Source organism: Mirounga angustirostris, unplaced genomic scaffold, assembly GCF_029215605.1.
Source record: "Mirounga angustirostris isolate CCGP_5_RB_7025 unplaced genomic scaffold, mMirAng1.0.hap1 SCAF_12, whole genome shotgun sequence".
NCBI classification, from domain to species: domain Eukaryota; kingdom Metazoa; phylum Chordata; class Mammalia; order Carnivora; family Phocidae; genus Mirounga; species Mirounga angustirostris.
The window spans coordinates 57,836,814-57,856,723 of record NW_026991720.1 but is presented as its reverse complement, the minus strand read 5'-3'; the positions used below and the strand labels follow the sequence as shown (position 1 = coordinate 57,856,723).

The following is a 19,910-nucleotide window of genomic DNA, read 5'->3' as shown; positions in this document are numbered from 1 at the left end:
CACAAACAAATGGAATGGCATTCCATGTTCATGGGTTGGAAGAGCAAATACTGTTAAAATGTCTATGTTACCCAAGGCAATCTACATATTTAATGCAATTCCTATCAAAATACCAACAGCAGTTTTCACAGAGCTGGAACAAACAATCCTAAAATGTGTATGGAACCACAAAAGACCCCAAATAGACAAAGCAATCTTGAAAAAGAAAAGCAAAGATGGAAGGATCACAATTCCAACTTCAAGTTGTAGTCATCAAAGCCGTATGGTAGTGGCACAAAAAAGAGACACATACAACAAGAGAACAGAAAACCCAGAAATAAACCCATGATTACATGGTCAATTAATCTTCAACAAAGCAGGAAAGAATATCCAATGAGGAAAAGACAGTCTCTTCAACAAATCATGTTGGGAAAACTGGAGAGCAACATGCAAAAGAATGAAACCTGACCACTTTCTTACACCATACACAAAAATAAATTCAAAATGGATCACAGACATAAATGTGAGACCTGAAACCATAAAAATCCTAGAAGAAAACAAAGGCACTAACCTCTTTGACACTGGCTGTAGCAACATTTTTCTGGGCATATTCTCCTGAGGCAGGGGAAACAAAAGCAAAAATAAACTATTGGGACTTAAGATAAAAAGCTTCTGCACAGCAAAGAAAAAATTCAACCAAATTAAAAGTCAACCTAAAGAATAGAAGAAGAAATTTTCAAATGACATATCTGATAAATAGTATGCAATATATATAAAGAACTTATAAAAAATAAATAACCCAATTAAAAAATGGGCAAAAGACATGAACATACAGTTCTCCAAAAGAGACATCCAGATAGCCAGCCAATAGACACATGAAAAGATGCTCAATATCGCTCATCATTAGGAAAATGCAAATCAAAGCCACAATGAGGTATCACCTCACATCTGTCAGAATGGCTAAAATCAACAACACAAGAAACAACAAGTTTTGGCGAGGATATGGAGAAAGGGGAACCCGTCTTGCCCTGTTGGTGGGAATGCAAACTGGTTCAGCCACACTGGAAAACAGTAAGGAGGTTCTTAAAAAGTTAAAAATCAAACTACCCTATGATTCAACAATGGCGCTACTGGGTATTTATGCAAAGAGTCCAAAAACATTAATCCAAAAAGATACGTGCACACCTATGTTTACAGCAGTATTAACTACAATAGGCAAACTATGGGAAAAGCCCAAGTGTCCATCCATTGATGAATGAATAAAGATGTAGTGTATATATACAATAGAATGTTACTTAGCTGTAAAAAGAATGAAATCTTGCCATTTGCAAGGACGTGGATGGAGCTAGACAGTATAATGCTAATTGAAATAAGACAGAGAAAGACAAATACCATATGATTTCACTCATATGTGGAATTTAAGAACCAAAACAAATGAACAAAGGCAAAAAGTTTGAGATAAACCAAGAAACAGACTTTTAATTATAGAGAACCGTGGTTACTAGCAGGGAGGGGGATGGAGGAATAGGTGAAACAAGTGATAAGGATTAAGGAGCACACTTGTGATGAGCACCAGATGATATATGGAAGTGTTGAATCCCTCTATTGTACACCTGAAACTAATATTACACTGTAAGTTAAATGGAATTTGAAACTTAAAAAAAAAATGCTTTGTTTTACCTCATAGTTAATTTGCGATTAACTGTACCTTTTCCAATACAGACAACTGTGTGAATATAAGACTACTTTATATACACGTTTCCTATTATCAAATACTTCACTATAGATGGAAATCCATATAAATATACTGATGCTAAAATAAATTCAGCTTCAAAATAAGACTTATCTAAAAACACGAAAAGAGGGGCACCTGGGTGGCTCAGATGGTTAAGCATCTGCCTTCGGCTCAGGTCATGATCCCAGGGTCCTGGGATTGGGTCCCACATCAGGCTCCCTGCTCCTTGCGGAGCCTGCTTCTCCTTCTGCCTCTCTCACTCTCTCTCTGTCTCTCATAAATAAATAAATAAATAAAATCTTTAAAAAAATAAAAAATAAAAACACGAAAAGAGAAGTCAGATTTTGACACTTGCTGGATACCACAACTTGGAGACTTTAGTCAAAAGCGTTCCTAAAGTTAGTTACATCAAAATTCCCATACTAAACAAAAGATACGGACTTGAATGAACATTAAGATTCATCAAACATACATGCCGTTCCAGTGACAAGTAAAGTTGCGAGAACAAAAGGCACATGCAAGACATTTATCAAGGAAATGCTTTGTAGAGTCTTAAAATATCGAAACAAGAAAATACTTTCATGAGAATAAAATTTGTTGACCAGCACTACTTGGCATTCAAGTGAAAAAGCAACTCAGAAAGGACCACTTACAGAATACGAAGCACTCAGATCACAGGATGAAAAAAAGCTTTATCCTGGTAAAGGAAAAACTGCTATGGCTGGATAAGCCTTCAACTACCAGAATTAACAAAGAAGAAAACTAAACAGTAGCCAACCCATCATTCTGAATCTATGATTTTGAGTTTTAATTGTTGCTCATTCTCTGGGCATGTCCAGAAATCTGCGAGGTCAGTTATGTTTCTCCCACACTCTCTAGAAGCTTATACCATGTGTTTAGCACAGCACCGTAAGAGAATACATCCGGTCACAACTGTGTGCTCACTCTTCAGCAGGCCAGATGGAGAGAGAGTTTTAAGCCAACAGAATCAGAGCTGGGTAGGCTGAACTTCACCAACCATTGGCTATACTGACTAGAAGAGCACTAATGAGTCTAGCACCCAGTACAGCAGTCAGCTTGAGTAGCTTATGACTCAGAGGTGCCAAGCGGCCATGTCCCAGAGTGAAGTCAGCCTTCAAGACAAGAGAGACCTGGGTTTAAATTGTGCATCTTGCTCTTACTGTAGGACCAAGAGAAAAGTAATGAATCTAAACCACAGTTTACCCATCTTCAAAATGAGAGTTGTATTATGTCTGTTACAACATTATAGTAAAAAGATGAGGGTAACCTATTTAAAACAACTGGCATATCAGGGAAATTCAAATCAAAACCACATTGAGATACCACCTTATACCAGTTAGAATGGCAAAAATGGACAGGGAAAGAAACAACAAATGTTGGAGAGGTTGTGGAGAAAGGGGAACCCTCTTACACTGTTGGTGGGAATGCAAGTTGGTATAGCCACTTTGGAAAACAGTGTGGAGGTGCCTCAAAAAATTAAAAATAGAGCTACCCTATGACCCAGCAATTGCACTCCTGGGTATTTACCCCAAAGACACAGATGGAGTGAAAAGGAGGGCCATATGCACCCCAATGTTCATAGCAGCCATGTCCGCAATAGCCAAACTGTGGAAAGAGCCAAGATGCCCTTCAACAGATGAATGGATAAAGAAGATGTGGTCCATATATACAATGGGATATTACTCAGCCATCAGAAAGGATGAATACCCAACTTTTACAACAACATGGATGGGACTGGAGGAGATTATGCTAAGTGAAATAAGTCAAGCAGAGAAAGTCAATTATCATATGGTTTCACTTATTTGTGGAACATAAGGAATAGCATGGAGGACATTAGGACAAGGAAGGGAAAAATGAAGGGGGGGAGAATCAGAGGGGGAGATGAACATGAGAGACTATGGACTCTGAGAAACAAACTGAGGGTTCTAGAGGGGAGGGGGTGGGGGGATGGGCTAGCCTGGTGATGGGTATTAGCATGGAGCGCTGGGTGTTATACGAAAACAATGGATCGTGGAACACTACATCAAAAACTAATGATGTATTGTATGGTGACTAACATAAAATAATAAAATTAAAACAAAAATAATTGTCTGAACTAAAAAAAAAAAAAATTTAAATAAATAAAACAACTGGCATGAATGCCATGTGCTCCCAATCCTGGCTTTAAACTTTGACAAAAGTATATATACCCAATTTTATATCATCTCTGAGAAAAAAGTTTATATAGTATAAGAATAGGTACATTGGGTCACAATATGAGTCTCTTAGGAGGAGGTAAAGTGGTGTCGTGAGAGAAAAGAGCCACCTCTCCCCATAATGTAAATTTTTTTCAACTCTAAGGAAAAAAATGTAGCTGTACCCTACAACACACAACTACATTCCATTAAACTCAATGTTAGATACTACAAAAAATAAAAACAAAAGAAAGAGCAAGACGACATCCTCTCAAGTTCACTGAATCAATCTAAAAGAGGTTCACACCAAGTATTGGGCAACGTTGAAATCCAAATAGAAAATTTAATAATTGTTTTCATATATAAATTTGGTGGTAAAATCAGACCTGAACTTGGACTTGAGGTTCTACAGTCTTTATTCCTGTACTGAATGTAAACATTCATGCATTATAATTTTCATTATGTTGCAAGGTCCTTAATCCCACTGGTGATGTGACTTAATATGTTATGTACTGCATTAACTTCTGAAAATATAAATATTCTGAATTTCAAAACATATATACGTCAAGGATTTCAGAGAAGGCAATCTAAACAATCTCTGCTTAAGGAAAAAAAGAGATAATAGCTGTAAAAAGAGGTAACTACCAAAGACAGAAACTTGTAGTTAAGAATTTATTTTCTATCCTTCTTAAATCAGTAATTGCTTAGAATCCTTGATGATCCAATAATATGGACACGGTGACATGACCTACATCATTAAGTTCTTGGAGAAGCACAAGATGATACATATAACACAATGTCTGACACAAAGTCAGTACCCAATAAATACTGTGTTACAGTAGTGCCTAGAAAAATACTTTGAACATTTACTAGGAACAGGCAAACTGGTAAATACCTAGCTCAGACAATCTGCTATATATATTTTATTTTGTAATTTAATTTTTAAAAAATCCAAGGGTGTTCATTTGCCTATGCCTAGTGTTGTTTCTATCAGGCCTCAGAGATAGCATTAGTGCACATCACAGAGGCAGGTAGCAATCCCAGGTAAGCAAAGAAGCATTTGGAGCTGATAAAGTACAGTAAGAGTCCTTAATGCAATAAAAATATTATCTAAAAAGAAAGGAGCTGTGAAATACTGAAGAGCAGCCTAGAGAATGTTTCCAAAATTTAACGTACAAACTCATCAGCCAGAGTTTGCATATTCAGCCAGAAAATGCATATTCTGATTTAATGTGGTGGGGCCACACATCCTGCATTCAGGTTCTCAGGTAATCACCATGCTGTTTATCTAGAGGCCCACATTGAGAGTGGGAAGGCCCCAGAGGAGTGGCCCTCCAAGTATATGATCAACATCACAATCTCCTGGAAAGTTATTAGAAATGCAAACCCTAGAGCATAAGGAAATTTTTGGAGATGACTGATCAGCCATTTATATCCAGTCAGATTACTTTCCCTGATAACAAAAGAATACTTTTTAAATGCTTAAAAATAAAAATAGCACACTAAAACATGTTACAGAAGAAAAACAGTTCCTCTCTGTATACAATTTCCAAAACTATAGTCATTACAAGTACAGTTAAAATGCAGGCTTTTACTTTATAAGAAGCCTGCTCTTATAAATTGTAGGCAAATATAATGTGCGCAATTCTCAGTAGGAGCCCTTACCAACTACTCACAAAATAGGTCTTGTCCATTGTACCTAGGTAACAAAGGTATGACTGTGTATGGAAACCAGACTAGTTTTCTATTTCCTTCTGCTGAGGACGTAACCAACCACATCATGGTTTAGCCAACTTCTCCACAGTCATGTTTACACAATGCCTGGCTGATGTGTAAACACATGCCAACATTTTGATTTATGGCTATAGATCATCTGTTTACATGCACAGATACACAAATGTATAAATTATGGTACATTAATGGTTTGCAACACAATATTCTTGAAGGACAAAAACCTTGAGGATAGACTACAAATATACAATGTCATGACCAGAGAAAAGATTCGTTTTGTGAATGTGAAGCCAATTGATTATTCAAACTTTGGGGGAAAACCTATTTAACAAATTGATGCATTCAGAGTTCAGACTCAACATTTTCTTCAACTTCCAAGTCTGAATTCCAAGTTCACCTCTCAGTCAAAACCTGAGCACACAGATCTACCCTTCATCTATTTCAAAGGTGTCAGTAACAGATTGTGAAGCCCCATACTTGGTTCAGGATCGACGCTGTAATTTTTGCCAGGACCACAAGTTTTAACAGTGTTTCTGATATCACATCAATGGGGACGGAGGGAGGGAGGGACCAGTGTTTCTGGCATCTAGTGAATATAGTCCAGGCACACTGCTCAACAACGTACAATGGACAAAACAGTCTCTGCAACAAAGAATTACCTGGACTAAAATACCAAGGGTGCTGAGGTTCAGAAACCCTGATTGAAATGAGGGAGGCTGCAAAAATAGGCAATCAATGTCCCCTGTGCATCATCATTACATTCCTAGTACAGTGTTAAGCACAATGACAAATATTTGTTGATTATTACATAAACTACCTCTGTGTAGCTGTGAGGCCTAAAGATGGAAAACAATGATAAAGGGGTTATTACACATGCAGTATCTAAACTACAAAACAAAATTGCAATCATTGTCAAGATTGAAAAGGAATTTAACACATCATCCAGTCTTATTTCTATATATGGGGGAAAAATACCTTCATATGAAAGATGCTATATCATGTACTGATATGGCAGTGTTATGGGGGTGGGGGGTGGGTGACAAGGCCTCTTAGTAAAAATAAGTATCTTAAGTTTATTAAAATCGGTTTTTACTTCTAATAGTGTCAGTGTCCCATACTTTTCATAAATTATTTCCTTTGTAAAAATTAAAACCAATGTGACATAAGTAATAAGTGACATTTCACAAGCAGCAAACACAAAATGTAATTATTTTCAAAAAAAAAAAAAAAACACAAATCACAGACCTCTGTGGCCTGCAGACATTTATACTTCTGAGAATTCTGGGATTTAAAATGTCATGAGAAATTCTGAACTGGCTTACATTTTTGAAACACAGGAACTGACAGTCACAAGGCCAAACATACCCTTAATAATCGATTCCGCTGCATACAGATCTCGTTTGTAGGTCACCTAAAGGACAAACAAACCTCATTAGACTTAACAGAGTAGGAAGGAATGTGAGAGCAATAAAATTATGCCCCAAAGGAAATGATTTATTTTGGAGAAACTATAAACACATAGTACTGACAATTTCTAAATTATAACAACATTAGCAAGTTCAGATACATTTTATTTCTGCAAATTGCTGAATACTGGTTTTGGGATCTGTAAATTGAGATATTATGTGGCCGTGGTTATCAAACTCTTATTAATATAAGTATTATTTCACAGATAATGTGGTAGTGTTTAAATAAAAGTACTGGTACTACTGGTTATTACTGTTTTATAGTAAAGTTTTATGTTATAAGGAAGGAAAAGTATGTGTAACAAAAATCATAAAATAATTCTCAAAGGTTAATGCACATCAAGAGGGACTTCCTTCTCAATTGAAGGAAGTAGATATCTTTATGTAGATAAGGTTCACCTTTCAAGTTTTTTATTAATACATGGATCCGACAGGGACTAGAGGATACCTTCATGTACATAAGAACAATCATTATCTTTCATGAAGATCATGCATCCTCCTTCTAATTGTAACCTGACATAGTCCTAGGGCAGATATTTCCCACAACATATCCTGTGAGCTCAAGTACAGAATATGTCAGGTGTTTGGCAATGCAGAATCAGTTCTTATGTCAGAACTTAACCTAAAAAATAATGCATTGTATTAATAAGTACTATAAGTTTAGGAGCTGGTTCATCATTAAAGTGCCAAGATGATTATGATGAAAGTGGTCTAAAAACCCACTTTGAAAAGTACTTACCAAGTGAGTACATTTCTGTGCCTATAATTCATATTTTTTCCCCTTCAGACTATCTCATAACTAGACTTATACAAAAACTTTGTTTGGCTCAAGTTGCTCAGGGCACTTCTACCCAAAATTAGATTCCCCTGCTATGCCTTTACCCTGGCTGGTGCAAAACATCACCCTACAATCGACAATTCAAGTAATACCTAACATGTAAGATAGACAGAAAATTGGGGTGCCTGGGTGGCTCAGTCAGTTAAGCATCTGACTCTTGGTTTTGGCTCAGGTCATGATATCAGGGTCATGAGATCAAGCTGCCCCCTACGCCCCCATTGGGCTCTGCCCTCAGGGCAGAGTCTGCTTGAGACTCTCTCTCTCGATCTCTCTCTCCCTCTGCCCCTCCCCACTCCCGTGCTCTAATAAATAAATCTTAAAAAAATAGATAGAAAATTGCTTGAGCCTTCAACTAAACTATTGAAGTCACGTATGACATTGTTATATGACTGACAAAACAAGTATATGCCAACCAAAACTAGTACTATAGTTACTGATCCACAGTGAAATTCCAGTATCTGGACAGAAAATAGAAAACAGACATTTAAAGGTCCATGCTATGTATTTCACCAAATTAAACAATATACTGATCTCATTCATTCATTCAAAACATATTTATGAAATAACTACTCTGTTCTAGGTCCTGTTCTAAGTTTTGGGGAGAGAGCAATGAAAAGAATAAGTAAAATTCCTTAACCTGTGGAAACAGTATTTTCGTAGAAAAATTTTCCTGTAAAAATTCCATCAAAGATTTTCTTCTTTTTGCTCAAAAACCCAAAGTTCCGAAATCAGGCTTCAATACTTGTAATTCAAATGAGAAAATAGTGTTTTTCTTTAATAATTTTCTGCTGTATAGGGTAAACTCAGAACTGAAATAGGAAGAGGCCTAATTACCGTTATTCATTTTGTATTCCTTTTGGCTTTGAGGAATGAAACTGCATTCAAAATCACAATAGAGCAACTGTGAAAGTAACTTCTACTTTCTTTGCCCAAAGATATCTTAATGATGAATTTTTTTAAGTTAAGGAAAAATTGGTCTCAACTCCTAAAATCCCTTTTCTAGCATTCCTGCAAGACTAAGCAGTTTTACATTGCAATCACTCTTGGTTAAGTTACCTATTAGAATCAACTAAAGGTCCTTTCTCCACTATTATGATTAACTGTATAATCAGGAAAGACTACTAAATTTCCTTTTGTCTACTTTTTCTTGTAGGTTGTGGATACCTACTACACACAGATTAAAGCTTTTTTTTATTGTTTACTAATATCTTCCACATAAAGCCTTATTTAATACTTCAACCCACTTCTCACCAAACCGATCTAAGAAAAATTAAGTACAAAATGTTTCTCACAAACTGGTAAAGTACTGCGTTTAAAAATAGCTTTATTTTTTTTCCTAATTGAAACAGTTAACGTACTTCAAAGGGAACAGTACTGGAAAATGTTGCAATTCTGAACTGATGAGTTACACTTTTTCTGTCAAACTTTTACAGTAATATGGGTTGCCCTTTCCTTATTTTTCTTAATTTTCAAAAGTTTATTAAATCAGTTTGAAGTTGATTTCCTTCTGTCAGTATGATCTGTAGTTTTCCTTGGACCTTGCACAATACATTATGAAAATTTGTTAACTTAAAAAAAAATTCAACCCTTTAGTGATGGAAGAGAGCCCTCCATCCTCTGACTCACTTATTTTCATATTGCTCAGTAGAGGCTCAGAAGCCACCTCAAGACAAATGCTCAGGGCCCCACATTTGCCCCTCACCTAGTTAAGCTCAATTTTTGTCTCTTTTCTTTGTGCTTCTGTGTAATAGTTCATCTGAGTCAAGTGTGCAACTAAAAGAAAATAATATCCAATACAAGAGAAACCTGAAACTCAGAGCCAGACCGAGTTTTCTGACTCTGAGGCCAGGCCTCCCTCAGCTGCCTCAAGGTGGGTTCCACACACTATCACACCTACCTGTATCACTCTGTGTTGACAATATAGTAACAGACTTTTCAGAGCCTCCTTCAGTTGGCCACCATCTTACGTGAATCAGACAACACCTAGTCCCCATTTTTCCTATCTTTTAACTCGTAAGAAAATGAGTATATAGCTCCAATAATTAGAAGTCAGAAAATATTAAATTTTACAAAATATAGTATGTTTATTAGACACAAATTTAGATTTGGGGATGTATCTGTTTTATTTCCATTTCATCAATTAGGTCTATCTAGAAAATATCCCTTTCCTCTAGACTAGATGAAAATCTCTTAAAAGAAACAATGTTACCACACTGTATTTTTGAGATTTAAAGGAAGGGAGGTTATTTTGTTTTTGTTTTTTTTAAGATTTTATTTATTTGTCAGAGAGAGAGAGAGCATTCACAAGCAGGGGGAGTGACAGACAGAAGGAGAAGCAGGCTCCCCGCTGAGCAGGGAGCCCGATGCAGGACTTGATCCCAAGACTCAAAGGCAGACACTTAACTGACTTAGCCACCCAGGCATCCCTGTTTTTGTTTTTAAACAAAGATGCCATAACACGTGATCTGGGAAAAAAAAAAAAAAAGTAGTTCCCATCAAAAGGATTCCTGAAAAGTCAGGAATATGGGATGATTTCAAACACTTCAGAAACTCCTCCTAAACAAGTATTTTCAGACAATGAACAGTTTAATTTCTTCAATTCCTGGTTATAATCTTTTATGCCTTAAGGATAGTTGTAAATTTAGAAACAAAAAGCCTGTTCAATTAGTTCTGTATAGTGTAGAAAGTGAGCAAGTATTTAAGTATATTGGGACAAAAATATGGTACAATTATAAATTAAAGGAATGGAAGTTTTTATGTCCACTGGGACAAATTTTGTCAAATAACAGTGTGTCTGGCAAGGTCTGGCAAGGCACTACCCTTCAGGGAAAGCATGAGAGCCAATTCCTATCCCAGAAATCAGTCCTATTCTCTTCCATGATTGGTTAGTCTTTGTCATGAGGAGTGGGGGTTGTCCTCTATGCTGCATGGTGATTTTAAACAATTAATGTTTCCTCCAGGCCCCAAAGGAGCCACTGCATGAGGTATGGCATAACTCTGAACATTTATTTCTTGCTTTACTTCTAAAAAAAGTATGTAAAATACAAAATAACCCTCCCGGATTTCTGGTGGCAGTTCAAATAGTCCCACATGCAGGCATGAGACATTTCTAGTCATTCCTCATACCACTGTGGGGGTGAACTCCCTGATTTCTGAGGGGTAGGGGAAGGTATCCTGGATCTGTGTTTCAGAATCATCCCTTGCCTTACTTTTTATGGTAGTAAAATGCCTCCTGAAATGCATTTTTCACCGTTTCAAGATTTATGAATCATGAGCCATGTAGTTGGCTCAGCTACCTGAGTCCAGTACTGGTTTTAACTTCAGTGTACTAAATCTTTTTTCAGATCCAAATTTTTTAAAATGGTAGCACTTTTGGTGTTAGTATAGAATTAGAACACTAATTTCTAAGTATACATTACTGCTTTGGTTTAAACAGAAACTGAGTAACTTTTATCCTTACAAAATGCCAAGACCACAAAATTAAATGACGAGCCTATACTGAAGACAATTCATACAATGTCATCAAGAAGCTTTAGAGGGCTATACCAATAGCTAGGGAAGTATCAGAAAGAAGAAAAAAGGGGAGTGGGAGAAGATGATGAGAGACAGGAGGCAGAAAGAGGAAACAAGGACCCTAAAACTGTAATACTTGCACTCAAAATCATTTCACCTCAATTATCAGAAGAAATATGGTACCAGAAAAGAACTCCTATCTGCCATTTGAAAGACTTTCTGCCCAATCCATTGCATTCTATGCCCTTTTAAATCCAAGGTCCCATTATTCAAACATTGTAAAGGAGAAGTCCTGGGAAAGCCAATCCCTGACTTAGTGCACTTACAGTTGGTTCCCATGAAAGGGAAGCAGAGCACCAAGACGTGAGAACTAATACTAATACTGTGTTGTTGGAGAAATCAGTGAAATAGAAGATTTAAAAAAAAAAAATCTAAAAATTGAAATAAATTTGTGAGGAACAAGTGGAAATTTTCAAGAGCAATCTGTTACTTTCCTCTCTGCACATCTCAGAGGGCTTGACAAGTTTCAAATAGGCTCTGAACACCCACAGAAAAAGATCACCACACACCCTACAACATCAAAAATGAGGCCAGAGAGTATTAAATGAACATGTGAGCAGCAATAAAACTTGTCTGTGAGTTTCCACTTTCATCTCCCGTTGCCAGCAAATTAAGTCTAGCCCACAGCCAAAAGGCGTTGTACAGAGATGAGTGTCAGGATCTGTAACAAAACACCTAATTGGTAAACAACATAGTCCTCACAATATGTTTACTACCATCTGAGCCACAGACAGAAAAGGATACACACAATGAATAAAATGTTTGCCTGCTGGGTTGAAGACATTCGGATATCCTTAAAAGAATAATATTGTGTAAGGCAATAATCCAGACATACCAATATTTTGTAATTTTGTAATTTCAGTCATTTTAAGTATGGATGAGACAATCTTAGCATAGGGCAAGGCCTATCACATTACTGTACAGAATACTTAATGAACTCATAGGGCTTTCTGTTTTATTTTTAAGTCAATGAGGAAATATGCTTTTGGGTTCATATCATCTTAGAGTTAGGATGAATCTTTCCTTATCAGATTTAGGTGGATGCTTTATAAAGATTTCATCCCTTGGGGCACCTGGGTGGCTCAGTTGGTTAAGCGTCTGCCTTTGGTTCAAGTCATGATCCCGGGGTCCTGGGATTGAGCCCACATCGGGCTCCCTGCTCAGTGGGAAGCCTGCTTCTCCCTCTCCCTCTGCTCTCCCCCTGCTTTCCTGCTCTCTGTCAAATAAATAAATGAAATCTTTAAATAAATATATATAAATAAATATATATATATATATATATATATATATATATATATATATATATCCAAGCTCTCTCTCTATATATGAAATATATGTTTCATCCCGTATTTCAAAAGCAGCAATACTTCAGAAAATAAAACTACCCTACCCTCTTTCAGAAAACACTGTTCAATTCAATACATCTCTACCTTCAGAACAAAGGAAAGCCACACTGTGAAACACTCCAGCTCCAATTACTTCATTCCCTCGAGAACAAAGAAGCTGGTCATTAGGAGTCAAACCTTACTGTATTCAAGAGTCTAACTCCTCACTGGGGCCACCAGGTGGGTCCAGTCACCCATCCCACTAAGTCAGAACTATGGCAGATATTTCTTGAACCCAGTTAAGTTGGAGCTAGCACCCTCCAGGGCCTGGAAGGAAATGTTGCTACTGTGGAAAGCTGAGTTTCATCCTCAGTCCAATGGAGTTTAAGGAAACTGAATGTAAGAATATATAGAGAGGGAAGAAAAAAATTGAATAAAACCATTTTATCAGCTAAAATGGAATTTGTTTGAATGAATTATCTCAAAGTGAATTTTCTGCAAACCAAGAAATAGAAATGATACATACTTCGATGCTCAGGAAACCCAGTAAAACTTTTAATGCCTTTAATGTATACATACATACATACATACATACCCTTATACCTCAAAATACTTAATGAGTATGAAACCAAGCATTTTTATACTACCTCTCCATATTCTTAAGCACCTGGAAAGTGTTTATACTTGCAGAATGTGTCTTAGGAATGACCTATAAACACAGCCAAGATCCAGAGCAAAATGCAAACTTCCTTACCTTCCAGAGGTCGGGTGATCCTTCCACAAGTTTGGCATTAATGTGACCATATTTTAGAGCCAACTGCAAACACTCAGTTCCAAATTCCAAGTCATAGTCACTACACTGGGTAGAAAAAAAAGTTCAAATATATTTTTAAGTAAAACTTTGTTTTATTTCATAATCAATATATAAAAGGAAGGGCCTAGAGAACTAAAAAAATCTTTGATTAGGTACTGATTCATCAAGTTCCATGATAATTGTCCCTATGCCCTAAATGTCAAAAGATACAGGAAGTAGGTAAGTTGCAATCTTAAGTTTTGAACTTCCTCAATAGTTTCAGGAGTCAAATAAATAGACTACTTTTTTTTATTATAAGCTACTTTTCCAAACATGTTTCTAAAATGCCTGAAAGTATGGCTGAAGTTTTTTTGTATCAGGATTTTATCTAACAAATATATGTATCCATCCAACTCCAACCCCTATGCTATATTTATATTAAAATATTTGCAAATCATAGCTTTTGTTCATTTTAATATTTTACTTGTCAATATGTCTTAAAAATTTATATTTTGATTTTGAACATGAAAACAGTTCAGTATTCTGTTATTAGACAAAAAAGGAGAGCCTGGGGCACCTGGGTGACTCAGTCAGTTTAGCCTCCTGCTCTTCGTTTCAGCTCAGGTCTTGATCTCAGACTCATGAAATCAAGTCCCGCATCAGGCTCCATGCTCAGCTGGGAGTCAGCTTGAGATTCTCTCCCCATGGCCCTCTCCCCACTTGCTTGCACGCTCTAATAAATAAATCTTAAAAAAAAAAAAAAATGGAAAGGCCTCTCATAGATTTAATAAAGTACAAGCAACATTTTTAAGGATTTTTAGCAAAACCATTAAAATGACCAATACAATTCAGCTGAACAATACTGTGTCCTGATCATATCCAAGCTCTATATTAAGGGGCAGCATTTAAAAGATAAATGCGATGTGTATTAGGTCCTCAAGGAAATCAAATCTTTTTTTTTTTTTTTAAGATTTTATTTACTTATTAGAGAGAAAGAGATGAAGAAATCACAAGTGGTGGGGATGGGCAGAGGGAGAGGGAGAAGTAGACTCTGCTGAGCAGGGAGCCCAATGTGGGGCTCAGCTGGATCCCAGGACCCCAAGATCATGACCTGACCATGACTGAGATCATGACTGCCTTTGGCAGTCACTTAACTGACTGAGCCACCCAGGCTCCCCAAGGACTCATATCTTAAAGAAGAAGCTGATTTTGAACAAATATTTTGCAACAGACTATGATAGACGCAACACTAGAATATCTACAAGTAGACCAGGAGATAAAATACTTAATTCTGTGTGAAGGCATTATAGAGGCCTTTCAAAGCAAATGATCTCTGATCTCATTCTAAAGACTGAATAAAATTGTAGGAGAAAGGTATACCTGTAGGGCAAAAGGTGGCATACAGAGAAGTTTCAGACATCTGATAGATTTATGTTTTAGAACAAACATCCCCAGGTAAGGAAGGCTGCAGAAAGGCCACAAATATCAGTACAACATTTAGCACCCATTTCCAGGGCTGCTTTGCTGTACTAGAGATTTCAAAATTCTAACTATAATGGTATGTTAAGGTAATGGACAAGAAAATAGAACCACCAAATGTACATAGTCCCAAATTGACCAGAATGGTCTCTCAGCTTAAATCTTCTTTTATGATATGCTACTTAACATATTCCTTAGACATTGTAATTTTTTAAAAAGCATTATCAACATTAGTTATATTCAAGTAAGACAAATGTTAAGCCTCTTCTTTGTACTTCCCGCATTTGTACATACTCATTTAGCAGTATTTGAGATCTATATACAGTCAACAGAATGCTCTCTTTAACACATGGTCAAATCCCAAAGATGACCAGCAATAGCCCTCTTCCTACTCTTTTCAGAGGCAAGATATTTAACACATTTGTGGAAAGCCTTAAAAGTGCTCACTAAGTACATGTTGAGAGGAGACCACAAGAACAGGTACCACCCTCCTATCTTAGGTGGTGAAAAGAGAATTACTTGATGCTCTACTCCTGACAATCACATGTTGTACCAGGCAAGATGGCAGCAGCCTACAAAGTGTATGATGTCTTTAGGATACCAGTCACTAGAGCCAATGGGAAACACAGAAAACTCTGGGTCCAATATATATTCCATATATACTGAGCAATCTTGGCAGAAAGAGTAGCCTGAATTTGTCATTTGTTGTATAGACTACTATTACAACTACTTATGGGGGGTTTTGGTCATTTCTGCAACAAAAATTTTACTTTTGCAGGAAGTTCAAAAAAAAATACATGCTTAATAACCTGTTAAATTCTGAATTTCCGCATTTCTCAATAACACTGATGATGACTTCTACTTTTGTATAAGATATGGAAAGCTGGAAAAAATGTTTAGTTCTGAAGAAAAATCACATAAACTACAAAAGCATAACTTTTTCTTGTACCCACCATAGCTGAGGTCACAAGATGACCAAGTAGGCTTAAATCTAAGAAAAGGCATGCCTCCCCCAAGGACAGAGAGGACACCATCACCAGCTCACCTACGGTACAGCACAACCACAAGAGACAGCAGATGTCATACAAGCAGGTAAGAAGAAATAAACGGATAATCTCAACACACTGCTAAGTACTGAGTGGAGGTGACTATGAGAATACAGAACCTCTGGAGTGTTTATATCTTGCAGGCTCTGCTTCAGTAACCTACTACTATGAGCTCATGAACAGTATATTACTATTTGAAGGTGCCTGTGACTACATGTACGTTCTACACTCAAGGCATACACTAAACATTTTTAAGTTAAAAATAAATCAATAATGGTAAGACAGAATCATTAAACAATGAGAAATTAATACAAAGGTAGGCAAAGAGAAAAACAGAACATATGGAACAAATAGAAAACAACTAGCACAATAGTAGATTTTAAATCAAGAAAGTCAATTCAGTGTGTAATGGCTGAAAATTTTTATCTTTATTATCCAGCATGGGAATCATAGTGATATCCCTGATCACATAACATACACACACTGATTCTAAGAACCCTCTGCCCCCCTAAACTTGCAGCCCAAAAGAATGCCAAACAATGTTCCTCCCAGGCAGAAACTCTTAAGTATACTATTGTCAGAGGTCCCCAAATACAGTCCATCTCAGTCATGTTACAATGAAACTCAAAGTCAAAAAGCTCCACCTATGAAACCTACCAACTCCCATCAGTCCCCAACACATAAGCATGAACAGAAACCCCAGATTTAACTGAAACCCAAGACTAACATGAAATGTAAGGTCAAAAAGGCAAAACATAAAATCTTTTGGAGGAACTCTGCAGTTAAAAAAAGACTTCAGTATGATAAGTGAGAAAGTGCTTATACTCATAAAATAGGATATTTAAAAGGGGAGAAAATACAGGAAAAAAAAAAAAAAAACAGTGACCACAAAGTCCAATGTTAAAAAAAAAAAAAAAGGAAAAAGAAAAAAGAAAAACCAGAAGGAAAGAACAAAAAGAGTTGGAGAAAGAGACAAGTATTTAAAAACAAAATTACAATAGTGAAGAATATGAGTTTCCAAATTAAAAAGCCTTACAGCATGTAGAAGCTAATGAATGAAATACACCAAACCCAATTAACAGCAACAGCAAAAGGTCTCCTAAAAATAACAGTTGCAACAAGTAAACATTCACATGAAGAAAATGAATCCGGACACAATTTACACCCTTCACAAAAACTCAGAAGGGATTATAGACTTTAATGTAAAGCAAAAAACCACAAGACTCCTAAGAGAGAGGACAAAAGTTAGTTGACCTTGGGTATGGTTATACTTTTTAGATAAAACGCCAAAGGTGTGATCTACAAAAGAATTGATAAGCTGGACTTCATTAAAATTAAAAACTTGGGCTCTGCCAAGGTCACCCTAAAAAAATGACAAGACAAGGTAAAAGGTGGGAGAATATACCTGTAAAAGACACATGTGATAAAGGACTCTTATCCAAAACATACAAAAACTATTAAAACTCAACAAGAAAAAAAAAAACTCCATAAAAGGGTAAAAAACCTCAATAGGTAGCTCAACAAAGAAGATATACGCATGGCAAATAAGCATAAAAAGATGTTCTGCACCCCATGTCATCTGCAAAGAGAGTTTTATTTTGCCTCTCCCAGAGTACTTACTTCCTTTTCTTAACTAAGAATTCCAGTACAGTGTTTAAAAGGAATGGTGAGAGTACATTTTTGCCTTGTTGCTGATCTTAGTGAGAAAGCTTTCAGTTTATCATTAACTATGATGTTAGCAGGGACGCCTGGGTGGCTCAGTCTGTTGAGCATCTGACTCTTGATTTCAGCTAAGCTCATGATCTCGGGGTCCTGGGATGGAGACCCACACTGGGCTCCACACTTAGCAGGAAGTCTGCTTATCTCCCTCTCCCTCTCACCCCACTTGTGTTCACACTCTAAAATACTACTTAAAAAAGAAAAAAGTATGATGTTAGCTGTAGATTTTTTGTGCCCAGTCTTTATCAAATTGAGGAAGTACTCCCTCTATTCTAGCTTGCTAAGATTTTACCATGAATAGCTGCTGGATTTTGCCAAATACTTTCCTTGCATGTATTATTTTTCTTCTTCTTCAGCCTGTGGATGTGATGTACTGTAGTTGATTTTTTAAAGATGAACTAGCCTTGAATACCTGGGATAAATCCCACTTGGCTAAAGTCTTTAATTCTTTACATACATTATTAGATTCTACTTGCTAATATTTGTTGATGATTTTTTCATTTATGTTCATGACAGTGGTCTGTTGTTTTCTTATCCATCTTTGTCTGCTTTGCCTATTAGGCTAGCATCAGAATGAGTTAGCCATCCCTCCCTCTGCTTCTGTCTTCTATGGGCAAATATAGAGAACTTCAATAATTTCTTCTTTAAACATCTGTTAGATTTCACAAACGAATGCATCTGGACTTCAGGCTATTTTAGAAAATCATTGATTCTACTTATTTTTTAAAGATTTTATTTGAGAGTGACAGAGATAGATAGAGCACAAGCGGGGAGGAGAGGGAGAAGCAGGCTCCTGATGAGCAGGGAGCCTGACATGGGGCTCAATCCCAGGACCCTGGGATCATGACCTGAGCCGAAGGCAGACACTTAACTGACTGAGCCACCCAGGTGCCCCGATTTTATTTCTTTAATAGACATAAGCCTACTCAGTTTGTCTATTCTCATGTGAGTTGTGGCAGATTGTCTCTCTCACGTAATCATTCCATTTCATCTAGGTTATCAACTTTGAGGACAGAGTTGTTCATCTTATTCCGTTTATCCTTCTAATTTCTATCGGTTCTATAAAGATGTTCCCTATTCCCTGTCTGGGTTCGTAATTTGAGTATTCTCTTCTTTGTGTGGTATAGTTATTCCATTAATCTTTTTTAAAAACCAGCATTTGGGTTTGACTTTTGTCTTAGTTTTCCATTTCATTCATTTCTGCTCCAGTTTTTACCATTTTTCTCTGCTTACTTTGGAATTTATTTACGTTTTCTGATTCCCGAACATGGAATTTTAGATTATCAATTAGATGCGGTTTCATTCCCACTATGTACATTCAACACTATGCATTTCCCTTTAAGGACTGCTTCTGCTGTATTTCAAAGTAAGTGTCTTCATTTGTGTTTAGTTCAAAGTATTTTATTTTTACTTGTGTCTGTGAGGACAGCAGTTTGCCCTATGGCCTCACTTCTGATGGATCTAAAAAGAGTTGCTGATTTTTTCAGTTTGCTCAACTTTTTAGTTGTTCTTAGAAAGGAGTGACAGTTTCTAAGTTCTTCACAGGCATAGGAAAGCTGAAGTTCCCCCATGCACTCTTTCTCAGGACATGATGCTCCACAAAACTGGGGGACATAATGGGTCAACTAAAGACCTAGGATATAGAAAGCAGGATCTCCTAACACGGTAGTCAAGTCGAGTCTCAAGATGATTGCTATGCACACGGCACAATGAGAAACCAAGTAAAAGAAGGCACTGGGTCTCCTCAGGAGGGGTACCTACAAATGTAAAGAAATGCACAGACATAGTTTAAGAATGAATAGAATCTCTTTGGAAGGTCCCAGGAAAAATTGCCTCTAAGAAGGAAGTAAAAGGGACAGAGTTGACACGCAGGTTCTCTTTTTACCCTTGGTACATGTACACTGTCCTTGTGTATCCCACTGAAAAAAATTCATATAATATTTATATAATGTAATGTTATATGCAACACCAGAATTCCCAAGAAATGAATGCTTCCAAGTTCAGGATTTTGTTTCAAAACACATGTATTTA

General features: G+C 36.7%; 1 protein-coding gene across 2 annotated transcripts in view; it reads right to left on the bottom strand.

Moving 5' to 3' along the window:
• Positions 1–19,910, bottom strand: part of CRPPA (CDP-L-ribitol pyrophosphorylase A) — a 307,819-nt gene that overhangs the window by 199,038 nt on the left and 88,871 nt on the right. For both annotated transcript variants that reach the window (XR_010406512.1, XM_045864615.3), the window contains exons 4-5: positions 13,597–13,701; positions 7,006–7,051 (exon numbers count right to left, since the gene is read on the bottom strand). Coding sequence is in view for 1 of the 2 variants with exons in the window: in XM_045864615.3 (XP_045720571.1) it covers positions 7,006–7,051; positions 13,597–13,701 (151 nt within the window). In the remaining variant the exon portion in view is untranslated. The remainder of the gene's footprint in view (positions 1–7,005; positions 7,052–13,596; positions 13,702–19,910) is intronic.